Raw genomic sequence first — 19,924 nt, 5'->3', positions numbered from 1 at the left:
AAAAAAATGTATAGAAGTTAACTTTGCTGCATATTTTGCAACCAATAGTTCATAGAATCATAGAACTGTTTTGCAGGAAGAGGAATTTAAGATCGAGTGCAGCCGTTGTCCCAGCCCTATCAACCACTACACCATTTCCCTAAGTGCAACATCCACCTGTCTCCTAAACACCTCCAGGGGTAGTGACTCTACCACCTCCCTGGGCAGCCCATTCAATACTTGAGAACCCTGGCAGTAAAGAAATTCCTTATATCCAGCCTGAACCTCCCTTGGCACAACTTGAGGCTGTTTCCTCTTGTTCTATTGCTTGTTACTAGGGAGAACAGACCAACCCCCACCTCACTCCAGCTTCCTTTCAGGTAGTTGTAGAGAGCAATAAGGTCTCCCCTGAGCCTTTTCTCCAGGCTAAACAGCTCCAGATCCCTCAGCCACTCCTCATATGACACATCTCCAAATCCTTTACTGGCTTGGTAGCATGCCTCTGGATCCTCTCCAGCACCTCAATGTCCTTCTTGTAGAGAGAGGCCCAAAATTGGACACAGGATTCAAGGTGCAGCCTCACCAAAGCCGAGTACAGGGGAATGATCACCTCCCTGCTCCTGCTGACAACACTGTTCCTGATACAGGCCAGGATGCCATTGGCCTTCTTGGCCGCCTGGGCACACTGCTGGCTCCTGTTCAGCTGCTATCAACCAACACTCCCAGGTCCTTCTCTGCCTGGAAGCTTTCCAGACACTCCTCCCTAAGCCTGTAGCCCTGCTGGGGGTTGTTGTGGCCCAAATGCAGAACCCAGCACTTGGCCTTATTGAAATTCATGGCACTGGCCTTGGCCCAGCCATCCAGCCTATCTAGATCTCTCTGTAGAGCTTCCCTACAAGTTTCCTAGTTACTTAAAAAGAGTCTGAAAGTGAGAATGTAAGGCTACAAATGCATTTGTACTACAACAGAAACACTTGCTGAACACTGCACCGAAGCTCTGAAAGTCTAGAAGTACTGAATCAACGCGAGAAGTCAGCTCAGAAACAAGTTTGTAAAGATACACACTGGAATTTCATTTTTGCATTTGTAAGGCTCCTGGCTGACAGTTATAAACCCCTCATAAATCAATGATAAGTGTATTTTTGAGCAGGTCAGGGAAAAAAACAGATGAGGTAGAGGTTCAGTGCAGGACTGATAAGTGACAGGTTGCAAGGATGTCCTCAGCTGCTCAGCCAACAGAAACATTTAATCCTGTTTTAAAGAGGGCAGAGCAGGAAATTTTAACATAGTTCTTCACAACTTCCAGATCCTAACGCACAAGAGAGATGCACTGAAAACGTCTTCATTCAAAACAAGTGACTGAATAGCAGAGATATAGAGTACGACACTTGAATGGGATACTTGACAGGATAGGACTTGAAGACAGGCAGTGTAGTGGAAGTTTGGGACCATGAGGAAAGCACCCATGAAGGCTAATTCCAGGCCCCTGAGGCTGCCTCTACAGCCAGAGATGAACTTCTCCAGAGCTCTTCTCATAGCATTAGCCTGGGCAGATGCTCTGAATCACCATTTCCCTAACCAGAAGCCTTTGAGAGTGTCCTTCTAGTCCATAAGGCACCTGTAATAAAAGTTGCTGATTAAGTTCAGTTGCCTGTTCTCTATTACAGTGAAAAAAGGATTTTGCAGAACACTGTAGAGAAGATACTTAATGTGTTCATGGTAAAGACACATAAGATGCAAACAAAGGCCTACACATGGCTGAAAAAAAGACTTCAGCTTGTCAGGAGTATCAGGGAATATTTTCAGGCCTATCTGTCAGGTCAGTTCCTCGGATGCATTCAGTGAAAACGGCTGGACTACAAAGAAACATTAAAAGACCAAAGTGAGATCTCAGAGAAGCTCCATCAACAGTCTCTATGAAAACATTAAGAGTCTGTCGTTGCCAAAAGAGTTTTGTTAAGAAGGCACAGGATTAAGTCTCTTCAGTTTTCAAGTTTGGAATGATGATACACAAAGTGAATTCTTTCTATTTCTCCTTCCCGATGCTTCTGAGCAGAATTCAATGGGCAGCTGGATGTCCTCCATACCTACTCCAGCAATAACTATGCCCATTCAATTCATAATTTAAAGAAATATGATTTCAGTTCATGAGCACATTCTGCTGAGCACCTCATTAACACCCTGCCAAGTGCATGAAAGAACAGTAACAGCCTTTCATAGGAGAACTCAAGAGTGCATCAGCTGTGTTATGAAATTGTGCTGCATACAAAACCACCACCTGGCACAGAAACTCTGCATGTCATGGATGAAATGTGGGAGGTAAACAGGTCAGACAGAGGAAAGTTTGTAGTGTTTCTGCCTGCATAAGGCCAAGTTTTAGCCCCAGCTGCTTTCCTCTGACCTGGCTGAGGGATGGAAGGAAACCCAAACCTTGCCAGAGGGTGCTCTGAGCACAAAAGCACATACTGATTACAGCAAAGACAAAAGCAGTTTATGATACCTTAACAGTGTCTGCACTTCCCACAACTGGTCTTCAATCTGTCATAACTATAAACAGAGAAAAACTCAAAAGCAAACTGTATGAACCCACAAAACCAACTTAGAGCCCATGCTTGAATCCATCAGCTGCAAACCACAGTGTTTAAACTCTTCCTGATGTGTAAAGCCTGGACATCTTGAAATGCAAAAGACCAATTTCAGACCTCATCATCCCCTCCATCCCCCTGCACAAATGCTGCCTTTTGGGCAGCACTTCCCCTCTGTATTTGTTTCATTACTGTTTTGTTCTGCACAATGTGCTTTCATGACCTCATTATCCCTTTTTTTCTGAGCTAGAACCAGTGCTCATTCACTCCAGCAGAATCTCTCTTTCACACCATTTAAGACAAAGAACAATGGCTCCATAAAGGCAATTCCACAAAGGTAATTAGTATCATCGATCTTTCTACCTGCATCTTATGTTCAAAGTCAGCTACATGGAACCAGAGATACAGATGACCAACTTGATTTGCACTACTCAACCTCTGAATCACATCAAAACCAAGAAGCAAGTGCAATCATACAAGTGAAAGGCAGACAACACTGCTGTTGTAAGGATGAGTTAACATCCTTCTTTCTGGCAGAAAGTTCAGAGTTTTCCTCTGGGCATTTTAGTTCACCTCTTTGTGCTGAGGGTTAATTCCACAGTCCCTGCACACTCAAAATCCCTGGAGCTTGTCACCTTGTCACAAAAGCTCTGCACAGGCAGAGAACTGCTGCCAGCTGGAAACTCCAGGGCCTACTATGTAGAGCCCTCCTCCTGCCCCGGGCGTTATTGGCCATTTGAGATTCATTGACTACAAAACATTTCCAGAATCATCCAGGTGGCCTCCATCAGCAGTGCTGGGGCACACACTCTGTGCACTAGTTTCTCTCCAAAAGGGACTCCAAGTAAACCACATAATGGTCTCTATGTCTTCAAGTTCATAGGTTAGTTTGAATGAAAGAGTAAATAAACAGATAATTCCTGATACATAAATAGAAAGCATCCATGTGGTACAGCAAACTGATCTTCTCTGCACAGCACCCACAACTCTGTGTTGGTTTTCAAGGAACAAGTATGGGCTCTTGGTTTCTCTGCTCAAACTCTACCTGTTCCCTGGAAACAATCAGCCAAGTGGCTATCCCTGATTCAGCCAATCTGTTCTCTCAACTTGATCTGGCTTAGAGGCCATGGTAATGATTGAGTGAAGCATCACTGTGCCTCTTAGAAACAAACTTTACTCCTTGCAAGGCTGATCTTACGCTCCTAGCTAGCTGGACTCAACCACAGACAACAGGCAGAATTCACACACTGTGCACGAAGCCTGTTTCCCAAAACACAGCTGTGAACTAAAACTCCAGAGAGGTGAGGAAAACCCCACTCAATATTCCACATGGAATTACCAGGCTTGGTAACTGCTGAAATATGCTGCAATGCATTAATTAACTGAAACCAGACACAGTTTTGGTCATTTAGTAAACCAGTACCTTTATATGTGCTTGCTTTCTTTTTGGACATGTGAACTCCTGTGAAGGTTTAAAAAAAACCCCAAAACAATGAAATGCAAAACCAAACAGACACTTAGATACAGCTTCCTCTCATTTTATTTGGCAAAGTAGCAATTCAGACAGTTCACACAGCATTTACGCAAGCTCTTCAAATCTTCTGCATTTCAACTTGTCCTGTTCTCCAAGAAGTTTTTGCTTCAGAACCATTGCTCCAACACGGAGGGGTTTGCATTTTCGGATTCCTAACTGCTAGTCCTGGATACTCCTTCCTGTCCAAGTACCTTGACTTTCACCAACCCCTTCAGTGGAACGGGTGCACTAATCCCAACAGCCTTGGTCCCTGAAGTCTTACACCTCCTGAAGCGGTTCTCTCCAAAGAAAAGTTGTCGCTGGGTTTCAGCTTTATCACCTCTTCCAGATTAGGCTAGCTTATTACACTGTGTCCAGAGACAAGAATTTGGATACCATTGAGATCGTATCTTTCTTTTAACTGATTAAATGAGTGAGAAGATATAAATAAAGCTGAACTCAAATTGAATGATACAGTGACCAAAAGGTTGAACATTAGCATGCATCGTTTAAGATATTTCACTTCAACACCAAGGACTAGGTTCACAGTTGATTGTGAGTTAGTACAAATTTGTCAGACGCAAGTGGGTTTTTCTGAATTGTATTTTCTAGAACACAGGCTATATTAATTCCTTCATAAGATGAATCTCTTGTATGTGCTCCCAGGCTGCAGGCAGATCAGGAGGTGATGCTTTAACTTCCAAACATCTAAATAAATTAAATCATACGTATCTTTTACACAGGAATATGATGAGGCCGGCCTTCAAAAGGAAAGTTATTTAAAATGTTCCTCTCTCATATTCAGACACCTTTGAATGTTAACCTTTATGCTTTCAGGGATTAATCCTGTCACAAAACTATTGCTGTTCCACTATAAGGAGTCTAATATATTTTTGCAGTGATGACTATGGGTTGTTTTTATGCAAGTTCTTCTATAATTCCTTTTATCATTAAAAGACAATTTGCTGCTTACTTTAATTCCTGTTTGCTCTAATCTGAGCAAGATGACTCAAAACACGCTTCCCCCGTTTCCCAAAGCAGCCCACCTTTCTGTACTGCTTCACAGTTTGCTGTTGTCATTTCACAGTACCAAAACTGAAAACTTGGGGCAGACAAAAAAAAAAAAGGTTTATAGCTTTCCAATTACTCTTCTCTATGAAAATTGAACAATTGCATCTCCTGTACTTAGAAGTCCAGGATCCTTCTGCATGTATCCTGTTTTCCTTGTACAGAAATTAAGAATTCACTTTCTAAAATGCCAGATTTTTTTGTGTGCCCACAGTTAGAAAAAAAAAAAAGAGAATATTAATACAGCAAAGGGCTCTGCCAAAAGCAACATCCATTTAGAACCAAACTGGGTATTTTCTGTTTTAAATAATCTTAACAAGCAGTATCTCAATATTCTACTCCATGCTGATCCTAAACTTCCACACAAGCATACAACCCCCTTTTGCTTTTAACTTTATTTGGCAAAGCAGCATTGCAGAAACTGTTCAGTGACTGGGACACAGCCTACATTGTATTTAGGGGGTTAAATCCACGTGTAGCACATCAGTTGTGACCTATAAACCAAAACAGAATTTCAAGACTCCATTAAATAACTTTAGAAGGAAGGGGAAAACCACGTCTGTTATGTCCAATTTGAACAGCAATGCTTGGTGTGAGCAGCCACCCACCTCTGATGTCAAAGTTTAATATATACAAGTGCCTGGTTTTAAGGTAATAAAGCAGCTGATTGTATCTACTACATGCTAGTCTATGACACCATGTCAAAAGCTTAAAAAGGAAGTTCATCTCCTTTTAGTAGCATCTAGCAGACATCAGAACACAGAAAACCTCGTATTACCTACGTAGTGTCGTAAGGTGCACAGAAGCAGTTTTACCAAGGGACACAGGAGCCGAGAGAAGTGAGTGTTCAAGTACCCCCATCAAAATTAGAGTTCACAAGCTATAGGTCTTCATCTGCAGTTTTGCAGAAATTCACTTTGACCAGATGAAAGTAAAATAAAGGCATGTTAAATAAAACAGTGCCCGCATAAAACTTTCCACCATTTCTTTATCAGATTTGCCTTGAGCATCTAAAAAAATAAAACAAACACCACGCTTTTCCATGCTGATAACAACAGTATAACAAAGTCCAAAACAAGCTGCAATGCTGTTGGTTTTCAAAAAGCTTTTAGAACTGGAGATGAGCAGTCCACTGTAACACTATGTTTGGGTCAAGATGATGTAGCTTTTACAATTCATCCCTGTAGAAAGAAAACACAACGCAGTTATGTTTCTCCTCCCCTTGTAAATCACATTTGAAAAGTTTTTATATTGAATCAGATGACATTTAAGAGCTCATGCACATCAGCAGAACTTCAGAAATCTCTTAAAGCATTTAAGAATAAACCCAAACACCAAAGGAAAGGCAACAGCAATCTCATATTGTCTCATACTGTTATGTGATGTATTGTTGAATATGGGTCCCGTTATTTTACATTTAGTGGATCTTTTGCTGTAATGAACATCCCCTGCACAGCACAGCTAGCTTCTCAGCTACCTGTCATCCAAATTCTGTTGGCTACATGCTAGCAAGAAACTGAGCCAACTTACTAGACAGAGTATTGGCAAAAAACATTCTCTGCAGCTGCCAAAAAAAGCAAGTTCAGCGTCAGCTGCGGTCTCCAAGAAAGCTAGGGACACAATCTCACATTGATGACGTGCAGTTTGTACAGTCTAATTTATTTACTTCACAGAGGAGCTCAATAGCTCCTGACGGATCTACGCTAAATCAGGACTAGTGAAAGCATGGGGGCAAGGTAGGGTGTGCGTGCACACTAAAAGGTGGTTCAGGTAGGAGAAAGGATGCATCCAGAAGTGTCTCTAAATGACTGCTGGGAAATCAAGAAAATGAAGACTTTTGTACCTGCAGGACATTTAAAACACATTGAAATAGGAAACCCATGGAACCCATATTCCAGTAGTAAGACTATCACATATTAATCGTCTATTTAAATACTTCTGAAGTATAAACCTTAATGCAAACCTTCCATCAAATCTGAAAGCTGTGCACTGTGCTGTTACAAGTGTTGGAAAATTCAAAGGAGAGCTTTTTGCTTCTTACCCGCCCTCCAGCCTCAAGGCACAACCTATCTACAAACTCCCAACGAGTTTGCTGCATTTTGTCTTTTAGTAGGGGTGCATCACCCTCATTAGCCAAAGCAAACACTGTAAGAAAACTAATCACTAACGTGATTGCTGGCTTAACACCCAGTAGTATTCCAGTTATCATGCAAACTAACCCACAAAACCACAGTGCTACATGCACTCAAGCAAAAGCTTTAAAAGGCATTATCCTTCAGGAATCATACCACATGGAATGACAGCATGCAGAACATTTTAAAAGCAACTGAAAAGGCTGTTGCAACTAGTTCTGAAATGACTAGATTTCCACCTAATGCAGCTAGGATATAAACTTTCTCATCTGTTAGTGATAAATATTTGCATTCTTTGCACTGCCTTCTAAGAGTGAGGTACTAATCACACAGCTCCAGAGTGTTGCGGTAATTCCAGAAGGGAGTAAAAGGCAGAAGAGGGAAGAACTCATCTTGGCAGGAGTAAAGAAAAATCTGTTTATAGCCAAAGGTTTGGAAGTTATCCATGTTTGCCTGTTTCACAGAATGGGTATTTGCTTACTTTAAACAGATAAAAATAAATGAACATCTGATAGTTTAAAATGCAATACTGGTGAATTTAGGACAAGTATCTCACTTATCCTTGATGCTTACTCCTTTCAATCTGCTTACTAGCTCCTGCTTAATAAGCAATGTGTATGTTTAGGTTTTAAGTCATCACAACAGTCCTTCTCAGGCCCTTGGAATTCTAGCACTAGAATCACTCATTTAATGTTGTCAACTGAAGCCTCAAAGTAACTTTATAAGCTCAAATTAAAGGAAATTTCAGAAGTCATTACCTCAAAATTACTACTCCAAATGTGATCCAAGAAAGTTTGACAAATTTGCCTTATTTGTAGGGAACATATACACAAAAATATTCCACAGTTCTCACTGGGAATATCCAACAACAAACTAAGAAACACTCTCAGAAAAAATAATAGGCAGCGTTTCAGGTAAATGTCAGAGTTCATTATGGAAAATAAAAATCACAAATCTTATCTGATAAGAAATCACAGAAGTTTGGGATACAGGCAAGTCGTGAAGTTGTGTGACCTGTTTCAATCCCTTTGGTGGAAAACATAAAAATTAAATATTTGAACAAGTATTTTTAAACTGATCTGAAATCTGTAACTTTTTGATCCACTTCAGGCAGCATTTGACTTTCCCTTTTTGATGCATAATTCATATACAAAAAATATACTGTCATTACTGATATTGTATTTCTAACTTGTATTAGGCTGCACTCTGCACCTACCGAGTGTTTCAGCAGCCAGTTATTTCTTTTTTGTAATTTTAAAGGTAATTAGAGTGTAGTGGGTTTGTGGGGCCAGGTTTTGGTAGTGGGAGGCTACAGGGAGGGCATCTTTAAAACAAAAAGGCTGCTAAAAGCTTCCCCTGTATCTGACAGGGTCATCGCCAGTTGGCTCTGAGACAGACCTGATGGTGACCAAGGCCGAGCCCTGTTCTCCAGGCTGAACAGCCCCATGTTCCACAGCCTTTCCTCATAAGGAAGATGCTCCAGTCGCCTCATCTTCTTGGCCTTGCACTGGACTTTCTCTCAAATCAAACCAATCCTCCCTAAGCTCAGTCTGTTTAGCCTGTGACATTAATTGCTCCATGATCTCCTTGTCCTTATCTCACCTTGTGAGCTCTTTGTTGTACTTCTCTCTACCCTATTCAGTTTAGGAGGGGGAGCAACAGAACAACTTGGTGGTCAGCCAGGCTTAAACCACCACACAGAGGCAACCCTTGGACTTGGGACATTTTAATCTGGAAAGGTGCCGTTAGAAAGTATTTATTATTTGCTATGATCAATCATAAAATTGAGAGATTAGGCTGAAGTGACAAAGAGTAGGAATTTTCCCTGCAACCTTTTATATCAGTTACATCACGTGCATTTTGCATAATATGTTCAAAGAATTTTTTGCCAAAACAAAAACTTTATCATTACTGTGCATTCTGGGCAAACAACTGCTGCTAATTTCAACTGAAATTAGACAACCAGCTCATCCGGGGCATTTGAAACAGTGAATGTGAGTTTCTAAACACAAATATATTGAACTATTTCCTAATAAATATATTTTCCAAAAGGGTGCTTAATCATGTTGTATGTACAGATAAGTGGGATACAGTAACAGTCCCAGTTTAGTTACTTGCTCAGAAAGGTTATACTCTTCATATAGTTTTGTGTTTTATCAAACATGAATTTAGCATGATTGCATTATGATTATGATTAGCTTTATTTATAAATTAGCATTTATAAATCACTTACAGTAATGAAAAACTTGAAGTTTTAAAAGTAGTTTCTTAGCTTTAAGCACCTACTGTTTTGAAAATAAAATCCAAGCTTGCAGCAGAGACTTATTGCTCGACTTTCCTTACATTGTTACTCTCTTATTTCCCCTTGTATCAGAAATAGTGTGACCAGCAGGAGCAGGGAAGTGATTGTCTCCTTGTAGTCAGCATTGGTGAGGCCGCACCTCAAATACTGTGTCCAGTTCTGGGCCCCTCACTGCAAAAAGGACATGGAGGTGCTGGAGTGTGTCCAGAGATGGACAGCAAAGCTGGCGAAGGGTCTGGAGCACAAGTCTGATAAGGAGCAGCTGAGGGAATTGGGGTTGTTTAGTCTGGAGAAGAGAAGGCTGAGGGAGATATAATCACTCTCTACAACTACCTGAAAGGAGGCTGTAGCAAGTTGGGTGTCAGTCTCTTCTCCCAAGCCTCAAGAGACGGGACAAAACAAAATGGCCTCAAGTTGTGCCAGGGGAGGTTTGAATTGCAGGAAATTTAGGAAATGCTTCATCAAAAGGGTTGTCAAGCTTTGGAACAGGCTGTTCATGGAAGTGGCAGAGTTGGCATCCCTGTAGATGATCAAAAGTCATACAGATGTGGCACTTAAGGACATGGTATAGTGGTGGATGTGCCAGTGCCAGGTTAACAGTTGGACACAATCATCTTAAAGGTCTTTTCCCATCTAAATAATTCTGTGATTCTATCATTCTTTATGACATCTCTATATAAGCTCTTTATTACAGAAAGACTTCAAGATGCTCTTTCAGAGGAGCCTCTAATTGATCTCTGCTCACAGGTCCTCCAACAATTTAAGAAAGATAAATTGAAATCTAGGAAGTGCAGAAAAAACCCAAAACCTCTTTCATCTTTGATGCTAGCATAGATAACAAATGTTGATTTATCATTAGGAGTTTCCTTAGCAGCAGCTGGCTGACTGTACACTTTGGACTCACCAACATGGAAAAACAACAACAAAAAGACAGATGCAACCTCCTGTAAGGTCAGCAGTGCACAGGCAATTATCCTTGAGAAAGGAATGGGAATTTTCTTCAGATCACGAGAGAGACAATTAAAGAAAAAACAAATATTACAAGAAGTGGACTTCTGAGATTTCTTTTAACAGAGATTTCCAAGTCTGAACTGAATTTAGATATATGTATGGAGAAACAGCCTCTATGCCACCGTAGTGATCAAGGTAACCCTTCAGGCTAAACACTTTTCTGATACAAATATATTTTTGTGTCTATATATATTTTTAACACCTAAATTAAGTATTTTAGAAAAAAAATCCAGAAACTAGTAAAAATATAACCCCATAATACTCATGACTGAAGAAGGCCCAAAGACAATCTATTACTTCTTCCAGAGATAGCAGAGAAAACAGAGTACAAAAACGCACAGAGAAGATGCAAAGACCACAGAATTCTAGTCCTTAATCTGCTACACCATCTTCACTAGCAGCAAAGGATAACCACTGTCATTCCAGAAACAATTCTTATAAATAGCGTTTATTGAACACACATTGCTGCTTGGATAAAAAACCCAAAACAATCAACTGCTACTATAATCAGATGAGGTGGAAATGCAGAAAAATCTATGAAACCCATCTGGAAAAAGGAAGGCTTAAGAATAACTTTTCTCTCTTATAGAGTAAGTAAAGGATGGACTCTTGAATACAAAAGTCTACCACACTTCCCAGAAGAGGAAACTGACCACAAAGCAAGACTTCCAAAGCCTTACAAGAGGCAGGAAACTCCTCCCAAGTACCACGCTGAGAGAATATTGGCAATATTTTGGGACAAAGTATTAATTTGCATAAAAAACACAAAACATCTGAATAGCAAGCACGCTTCACAAGCTTTGAACTAAGCAGTAACTCATTAAAGTTGTCCTAAGAGTAATTGGTATGTGGTGGCTATACAGTAAACCAAGGAACACTGAAATGAAGTCTCAGTGAGCAGCAGCAATGCAAACTGCTTTATTGGTACTTGTAATGAACATTTTGAAAGCTTAAAGTTTAAGTATTCATATATCTAAATCACAAGCTATACTCCAGAATATCAAGAGGGAAAAAAATCGCCAAAAACCTATATTTAGGAGTTACAAAGCTCAAAAGTTGTTTTCAGAACTCAAAACACATCTAACACACTTACTTCATTATTGCAGATAATACATTCACAAGAGTTTTCTGCCAGGAAGCAAAATGGGACTGCTGCTTTGTTTATTTGCATACTAATGCCTAGCTTGGTTTAAGCTGACAGCTGCGTTATGTCAAATGTTACTGGCCATTCAATTCGGCAAACTGGAAGGTTTACTACTTCTAGAAAGGCCTTTAGAGTTTGCTGTGTTAACAAACACAAATGTGTCCCTATCAGAGACAGACCACAGACTTTTAATAACATGTCTGAGAAAATTTTCTGAACGCTACTAAACTACATTTATGCTTCAGTAAGAAAGGGATTAGCTTCTCTACTGTCGGCTGCTTCGTGGCTGAGGGAAAAGTGCTCACAAGATTATGTGTATTTCCCACAAAGGATTTCACAAAGATAATTCTTCAGTTGTGACATTTCACAAAAACCAAAAACCAACACCCAATTACCACTAACTTACAGGACAACACAATATTTACTCTGAAATAGTATTTCAATCTTCAGCCTAAATACTGGGCAACCTAGTGATAAACAAGTTCATTAGAAAGGAAGTTTAAATTTAGAAAATACTGTGTTTGAAATGACAAATAAGAAACTTGAGCACACCAAAGACTAAAGAAAACATGTCTGAAAAAGACAAAGTGCAACCCATGCAGTATTCTTCTGCTTTTAAATTAACTCAAACTTAGCATAACCTCCTTTTGGTGATGTAGTAATGCAGACTGAGTTACTTTTCATGGTATGAAGGAGCAGAAAGCAATGACAGCAGCAAAGGCAGGCCTTGCAGTCTATCTGCTTAAAATTCACACCCTTTCACCTTGCATGTTTGTGGAAGAAGAAAGTGGAACAGAAAATCACTTCCACCTGGACCACTGCTTCTCTTTATCTGTTAAAGGCACATATATCACTCCCATCAGAGGCTTCATTTTGACACTGCCATCTTCTAGTTTGTCATACTGTTCGAGCATCTGGTTTCCCCCTGCAGGACCAACTGGTAATATCAATCTTCCTCCAGGTTTTAACTGATCTATAAGCTAAAACACAACACAGAAGTTAGAATGTAACCAGCCACTTCAGAGAAGTTGGATCCAAAGTTTGTTACATTAGGTTAACATCTTTGCCACAGTTTTATCTATCTCCTGTTATGCGGCAGATAACTACTTCAACTAGGAAAAATTTCAAAATGCACTGAAAATGAGAATATCACAACATGGTACAATAACTGGTATTACAGAAACATTCACAATAATTCCATATCATTCCAAAAGAAGGTAAAAATAGCAGTTGGATTCACTGAGCTGCTTGCAATTTTAGTTTCTACACACAAGGAGAAAAATACATTTAAAAGATTCAGACTTTTTAAACTGATAGTTTTAACAGTTTGATACTTACTGTGCATCAGTACAAGCCCATTGCCTAACATTTTCAGAGTAACTGATCTCCCTTGCCTGAAGCCCTTCAAATAAGATTTGAGAGTTGTGACTTTATTTCTCTTCCTGGAATAACTGTTGTCTACAATACACTCACTATGCAACAGTTCCTCTTTCATTCTGTGAATGTAACAGTGTTTTATGAAAGTAGTCCAAAGTATTTGAATATAAGTAAGATCAGTGACAAGTAAGAGAGTGAGAGAAATACTTGGATTTTCTTTTTTTGTTGTTTTTGCTTTCACAGGGAAGCTAACCATACCAGTCGCAAGGAAAATTCACTACTTCCCAGATGCCATGTAAAAATCTTAATTGTAACTTTTGTTAGTAACAAGGATCAAGAACTGTTTCATTTACTAATAAGCTTCAAATTACCTCTCAAATTATTATCTGTTAACACTTTGGTGGGAAAACCTCCCCACACCTACCCCAAAACAAAATTAAAAGATAAAACAATGGCCAATGTCTGAAAACTTTTATCTTGCTATAGCACCTCAAACCTCCAGTTCTTCACTATCTCTCATTGAAATTCAGATTTAGAAAAACTGAACTAGTATCTAGCATATAAAAATCATGCAATAGATTCCCATTCACCTGATGAAAGGATAAGGGTAAAAAAAGAATCTTATCTGCAAGAATGGACTGCATGTATGCATCCTCCAAAGTCTCTAGTTACTCTTCACCATCTCTAGTAAGAGGGGCCCTGTATCCACTCCAAAAGCTATGAGCACGTAGCACTGTCCGTATTTCCAGCTGAGCACTTTACTTTCCCAACAGGCTCAACACCATGAAATCTGGGAAACAAATACTTGAATTTCCTACTTCAATGTTTGATAAATTTATTAAGTAATCCAGTTCATTGCTGTAATGAAGGGCTGTGCACAAGTCATTTTAAGGTATGTTTATTTAGAGGAGAGAAGAGAACTGATAGAACATACAGCCTTTGCAAACCATCAGGAAGCCCAATTATAACATAAAAACAAAACAGAGAAGCAAAAAAACCCCACACCATAAAGTAATACCACACTGCCCACTGATACTCCCAGCAGTGCAAGTCTACCAAATCTTTTTACATATATATGCATGTAAAATGTTATTTACAGCTAAGAGATAACTGAATCACACATACAAAACATAAAGGCTTACTGCTTGGGGCACAACTGGTGCTGCAGCTCCTACGTGAATCGCATCATAGGGAGCTTCTTCTGCATATCCCATTCTTCCATCTCCCACTGCAAGAAAACACTTTTTTAAAGAAAAAACATTTTCAAAAGGAGTGGAGAAAACAGCTAATCTGCCAGATCTATAGGTAGATAAATAGCTATGCTCAGATTTCAACTAGAATCCTGCTAACCAGTGATAACAAAATCAGTCTAAAAATATTAACACAACTGTAAAATAAATGCAACAGAACACCCTTATACGTACACACAGACACTTATAAAAGATATATTACTGAAGCACCTGAAATTAGAAAGTATGGACTTATATGAAAGTTCTTGGAGACACATGATTGACTCATAAAAGATATCGGCGTATTTATATAGCCTACCATTCAAACACAGGTGCCTTTCCCTCATTTACCCTCTTAGAATATAGGCTTTGCTTTGCCTTGCCTGCATGCACATGGTTTCTAAATACAATGCAAAATATATGTCTAAAGCATTACATCTCAGAAGCAGGTTTCAGAAGTCTTTAAAGGTCAGGAAAAGACAAAGCAAGTGTGCTAATGAACTATACACCTACAACTACACTATCAGTTGGAATGAAAGTCCACACCTACTCTTACACATAAATGGAGTATCACTCTAATCCCCACACATACCCTTTTGCCAGCAGATGAGTCTCACTGACGTTCCTGCAAACATTTGCTGGACTAATACGGATAGCCAGCTCAGATCTGTGGCTAAAGCTCTAGAGGGCTGCTTGAAAGAGGTTAGTAGTAGCGCACCTATTCAGAGGGCTACCAATGCAGCTTCAACTTTGGTGGAGAGTCACTGTCACAGATGTCTCATACCATCCCAACTACGCATGATGAAAAGGGAAGAAACTGGGGTTTTTAAGCCACTGAAATGTAGCAAAGTAAACTAGACCTTAGTTAAGTTTTGAAAGATGATGTGAATGTGGCATCCTCAATATTTACAGGAAAGCAATGAGGAATTCAGAGCAAGATAGGCAACCTCTCTCTGTAGCTATACAGGAATAAAAGGAGGCCAAACCATCCATAAATTCATACTCAGTGCAGAAGCCTCAATAACCACTCAAGAAGATACAGCAAGGAAGCTAAAGAACAGACTTCTGCTCAGCACAAGTACTTGTTTGGGGTTTCCTGTCTTCAGACTGAGCTTCAACTTCTGTGTAATCACTATTATTACAGGTTAACTAGCATGCTGAATGAGTCAAAAGAAATACTAAGCCCCTGCCAGAGGCTGAAAGATTTATCAATTTTTTTTCCTCCAACAACTCACAAAGCAGGAAAAATACATGGCAGCCATAGTAGGTTTCATCTTGATCTTGATGATAGGGATGGCTATCTGGACAGTACCAACAACCTTAAGTACAGGAACAGTCCCTTGAAACAACTCAAATTGAGGAGTTTGTCATCTTTCGTATTAGGCCCTGAATCAAGACCCTGCAAGGACCCTCTACACCCAAAGCTTATGGGCTATACAAGAGCACATTTTTTCATAAGTTGAGAAGTCCCTTAGAAGTCAGTGACTTATTTCATCACATTGTTGATTCTGACCAGCACAAGGGTCACAGTAAGGTGCCACAAAAGAACTGCCAGTGCTTTAAGAGAACTCATGCCTATTGATCACCAACTCCACCGAGTCAGCTTTTATTGCTGTTGACAGTAATGAACGTTCCAATATTTCCAGTGCTTAATCTGACTCTGATAAAGTTGGTTCTACTGGAACAATCACCTCAGCACAGTAAAGTATATAATTTACATTTGCTTCCCTCTTAGTACCACTGTACACCTCCTCTAAAGAGGAAGTAGCCATGTGTTACTGTGTCAAGCCGCTGCTCCGCCTGAGAAGGTACTGGAGAAAAGACTCCGTTAGCTCAAAACGTACAGATACTGCTTGGATGATGTTAGTTACACAGGGAGACAGACTCTCATTCCCTAAGGTGCAGCAGTAGGCATCAGAAGCACTGATCTCCAGTACTACTGGCAAAAGAAAAAGAGATTCTTAAGTTGAAGAAACAGCTGTGAAAGAAACTGCAGGACACATATTCTGAGACCTAAATACACTTTGTGCACTGTGCAGAGAAGTCTGAATGTGGCTTCTGCACACCTAATCACTTCATCGACACTGGCAAAGGACCCAAAATATCTAAACTCTTTGCTCTGACCAAGGAGGTGATTGTCCCCTTGTTCTGAGTGCTTGTGAAGCCACACCTTGAATACTGTGTCCAGTTCTGGGCCCCTCACTACAAGGACATTGAGGTGCTGGAGCGTGTCCAGAGATGGGCAACAAAGCTGTTGAAGGGTCTAGAGAACAAGTCTTACGAGAAGCAGCTGAGGGAGGCGGGGTTGTTTAGCCTAGAGAAGAGAAGGCTGAGGAGACATGATCACTCTCTATGACTATCTGAAAGGAGCTGAAGTGAGGTGGGGGTCAATCCCTCCAATAACAAATGATAGAACATGAGGAAATGGATTTAAGTTGTGCCAGAGGAGCTTTAGATTAGACATTAGAAAGAACTTTTTAATTGAGAGGGTTATTAAGCATTGGAATGGGCTGCTCAGGGAGGTGGTGGAGTCACCATCCCTGGAGTTATTCAAAAGACACACAGATGAAGCACTGAGGGATAGGGTTTAGTTTAGTGATGGGAATGGCACTGTGAGGTGAATGGTTGGATTTGATGATCTTAAAGGTCTTTTCCAACCGTAACGATTCTATGCTTCTATGAATTGTCCAAATCAAAGCTATCATCTTCAGAATCAGCACACATCCCAAACAAAAAAATCATGCTCTTCTATATGCATCAAGCATAGCATGGCTCTTCCCTTTTAACACCCATGAAAATTATCCTGCCTACAGCAGTCAGGTATATTTCCACCCACAACAGGAACATGCCTTTAGACATTCGTTGTAGGTAAGTTGGCATTCATATATATTCAACGTGATACAAGTCATTATATTATTCAACATCCAAGGGGAAAAAGCAGCACAAATTTTAAGCTTGTGCTTACATCCTGAATAACATCATCTGTCCCACTCAGGTCTCCAGTTATATGCAGAAGCCTGTTAACAAAGTAATCACAGTGGTGAGTGGTAGGTGGCGGTGAGGAAGAAGTGTCAAGACTTTGACATAAAAGCTTGGTTTTGAACCTAGACCTGATCTGCTGATCATGGTACTCAGGTCTTCAGTGTCTCTGTACAGACCTGTGTCACAGAGGGTTGTAGCAAGTTGCCAGAAACAGAACTACATCACTGTGGTTAGAATACCCTCATCCCCTCCAGCTATGTCTGCATCAGCAAATACTGCAGTACAACAGAAGTAGACCTATTCATCAGAACAGTTTTTGCTGAGAAATTGAAGTCCATGCAACATAAACATTTCATAATGCTAGCTCTGGTCCAGTTCTAGTCTTATTTGGCCTAAGATGCATTAATATAGAAAACATATTTGGTTGCTTCTCAGAGCACCAAATCTAGTCTAGTCACATCCAAAAGGAAACAAAGTTTGTGTTCTCCAGGAGTACTCTCATGTGAAGCAAAGTGTGGTAAGAGAAAGTAGTTGAGAGATTCATCTCAAAGGCACCCTCCTGATAAGAAAAAACAAAACAACAAACAAACTACACACATAAAAAAGGCAAAAGTCCCCACAAACTAATATAGACAAACTTTACACCCATTCATAGGTTCTCAAGGCAGTTCCAGCACAGTCAAAACCTTCTTCATCTCCACTCAACTCAGAAAACTGCTGCTGTACATTTTTTTCAAATGTACCTCATACCAAAACTATTCAGGAGTCTCTTAATCATTCTGCTACACTGTCAAACATAATATGGATGATGATGTTTACTTAGAATTCTAGACCCTCAAGAGCACCACAGTCTGTTTCAGGTATAACTAGAAGCTTAAGTCCAAATTAATTGCTCTCATACAGCAACATTAGAAACTATGCCTTCATTTACCCTCTCCAGTCCCAACAGTCTCATTCTAAGAGCCAGAAATGGTAATTAGAGCAAGAGATGAATATCAAATAATAATCACTTTTCCAAGTGCTCTTGAAAGCAGCCTCAACAATCCAAATCTTTAACTTTTTAAAAATGTAACAAATACAATGATAACAAAGGGAACACTTTCCTCCTGCCAACCTTGCATCTTCAAAAAAAACCAAACAAAAAAGCACAAAAAACTCCATACCCACAAAAAAAACCCCAAACAAGACCCCACATCTTTTTAGTCTAAGTATTATTTAAAACAATTCACTGTCCTTGTATAGTTTTAGCATAATTTCCTCTCAGCAACTGAACTGAAGTAGTCTTATGTCAATTAACCACTTCCCTAACATACAAACACTGTTGTGAAATAAACTCCAGTGATGCATACTGCCGATCTAATACTTTTTCCACTTGACTCTTCGACTGCAAATTTCTCAATGACTATCAGAAGTATGAAGGCTTTGTTAAAATGCTGAAATTCAGATGACAGTACATTTATTCAAGAAAAGCTGTGAATTGAAAGCCAATTTTAAATAGCAAGTTTAACATGACAGACCTTCAGCATGTGAAGTATTTTCACAAGAAAACACTTCTCTGTTAAGCTTGTCTAGAGAAATGAATACATACACACTTTAAGATTATTAGAAGTTGTATTCTGAAAGCTGTGTGGAGATGGTATTTTTCAAAGGCCTAAAGACAACTGGGGTTTTAAAATGTTCATTTGGTTCCCCTCTCTTTGGTTTGACTTCTTAAATCAGAATTTTTAATCACATCCAATTCCAGTCATTTTCAACCAGCTGCTAGAAAGAAGACCAGTTTTATTAGTAAGTATATCAGTCTGATGCTCACCAATCAGTTTCACTCTTCCTGAAGACAGCAATGTGGGATCATCTTTTTTGACATTATTTATTGAGTCATCTACTAGTTCTTTGATATGATCAATTCCTACAACTTGTCCTTTGGGACCAACCTGGAATAAAAATATACAGTTGAATAATTTCTGCTAGTCTTGATTTATTTATAGAATGATTATTTCTATCTCCTGAGCCCATTTCTCTAAAATGAAACCAAAACAAGTAAAGTAGTAACATATTTTCCCAAGGTTATTAGTACTTTTGCTTGGAATGACACATTCTGACTGCTAGCAACAACTAGTAAAGTCTGTCAGTGTAGTCTTAGAAATGCCTGTTACAGCATCTTTTTTGAGATGTGATTCAATTTTGTTATTAATGGAGGTTACTTCTCTGAATTTTTACAAGTTAAATTTGCCATGAGTGTTTGCATTACCTACAACAGAAAGCAATAACTTCAAGGACAAAGACTAGAACTAATTTCCTGTCACAATGAATAAAACCTACTTAAGATCAGGGTTTTTCTAGAGAAAACCTCACTTCAAGGAAAGAATAAGTCATGCATTTTACTCTAAGTTATCTCAAGAGTCCTATTTCTTCAGGAGATAATGCAGCAATTAACACTTAGGGACAAACTGCCTTCCACCTACTCTTGGATTCACAAGCCTACTTTCAGATTTACAGTACTCTTCCATAGGAACAGTCAAACTTTTGAGAACCAACAACTCACAAAAGATCTGTGCATCGTGAGGGCAAGAAAAGGCCTAGTAACAAAAACTTCTCCTTTACA

The 19,924-nt window shown here is 39.5% G+C and overlaps 1 protein-coding gene across 3 annotated transcripts in view; it reads right to left on the bottom strand.

The window, feature by feature from the left end:
• Positions 1–4,086: 4,086 nt before the first annotated feature.
• The window catches only part of PCMT1 (protein-L-isoaspartate (D-aspartate) O-methyltransferase), a 36,139-nt gene continuing 20,301 nt past the window's right edge, over positions 4,087–19,924 (bottom strand). For 2 of the 3 annotated variants that reach the window (XM_061988976.1, XM_061988978.1), the window contains exons 5-8: positions 19,133–19,253; positions 14,254–14,339; positions 12,545–12,714; positions 4,087–6,326 (exon numbers count right to left, since the gene is read on the bottom strand). In XM_061988976.1, coding sequence (XP_061844960.1) covers positions 6,314–6,326; positions 12,545–12,714; positions 14,254–14,339; positions 19,133–19,253 — 390 coding nt within the window. In that variant the 3' untranslated portion in view covers positions 4,087–6,313. Of the gene's footprint in view, positions 6,327–12,497; positions 12,715–14,253; positions 14,340–19,132; positions 19,254–19,924 lie in introns of all 3 variants that reach the window. The other variant, XM_061988977.1, reaches the window with a different exon arrangement.

The sequence above is a fragment of the Colius striatus genome, chromosome 2 (genome assembly GCF_028858725.1).
Source record: "Colius striatus isolate bColStr4 chromosome 2, bColStr4.1.hap1, whole genome shotgun sequence".
Lineage (NCBI taxonomy): Eukaryota > Metazoa > Chordata > Aves > Coliiformes > Coliidae > Colius > Colius striatus.
Note: the sequence above shows the minus strand (reverse complement) of the source record. Positions and strands in the feature narration are given on the sequence as shown.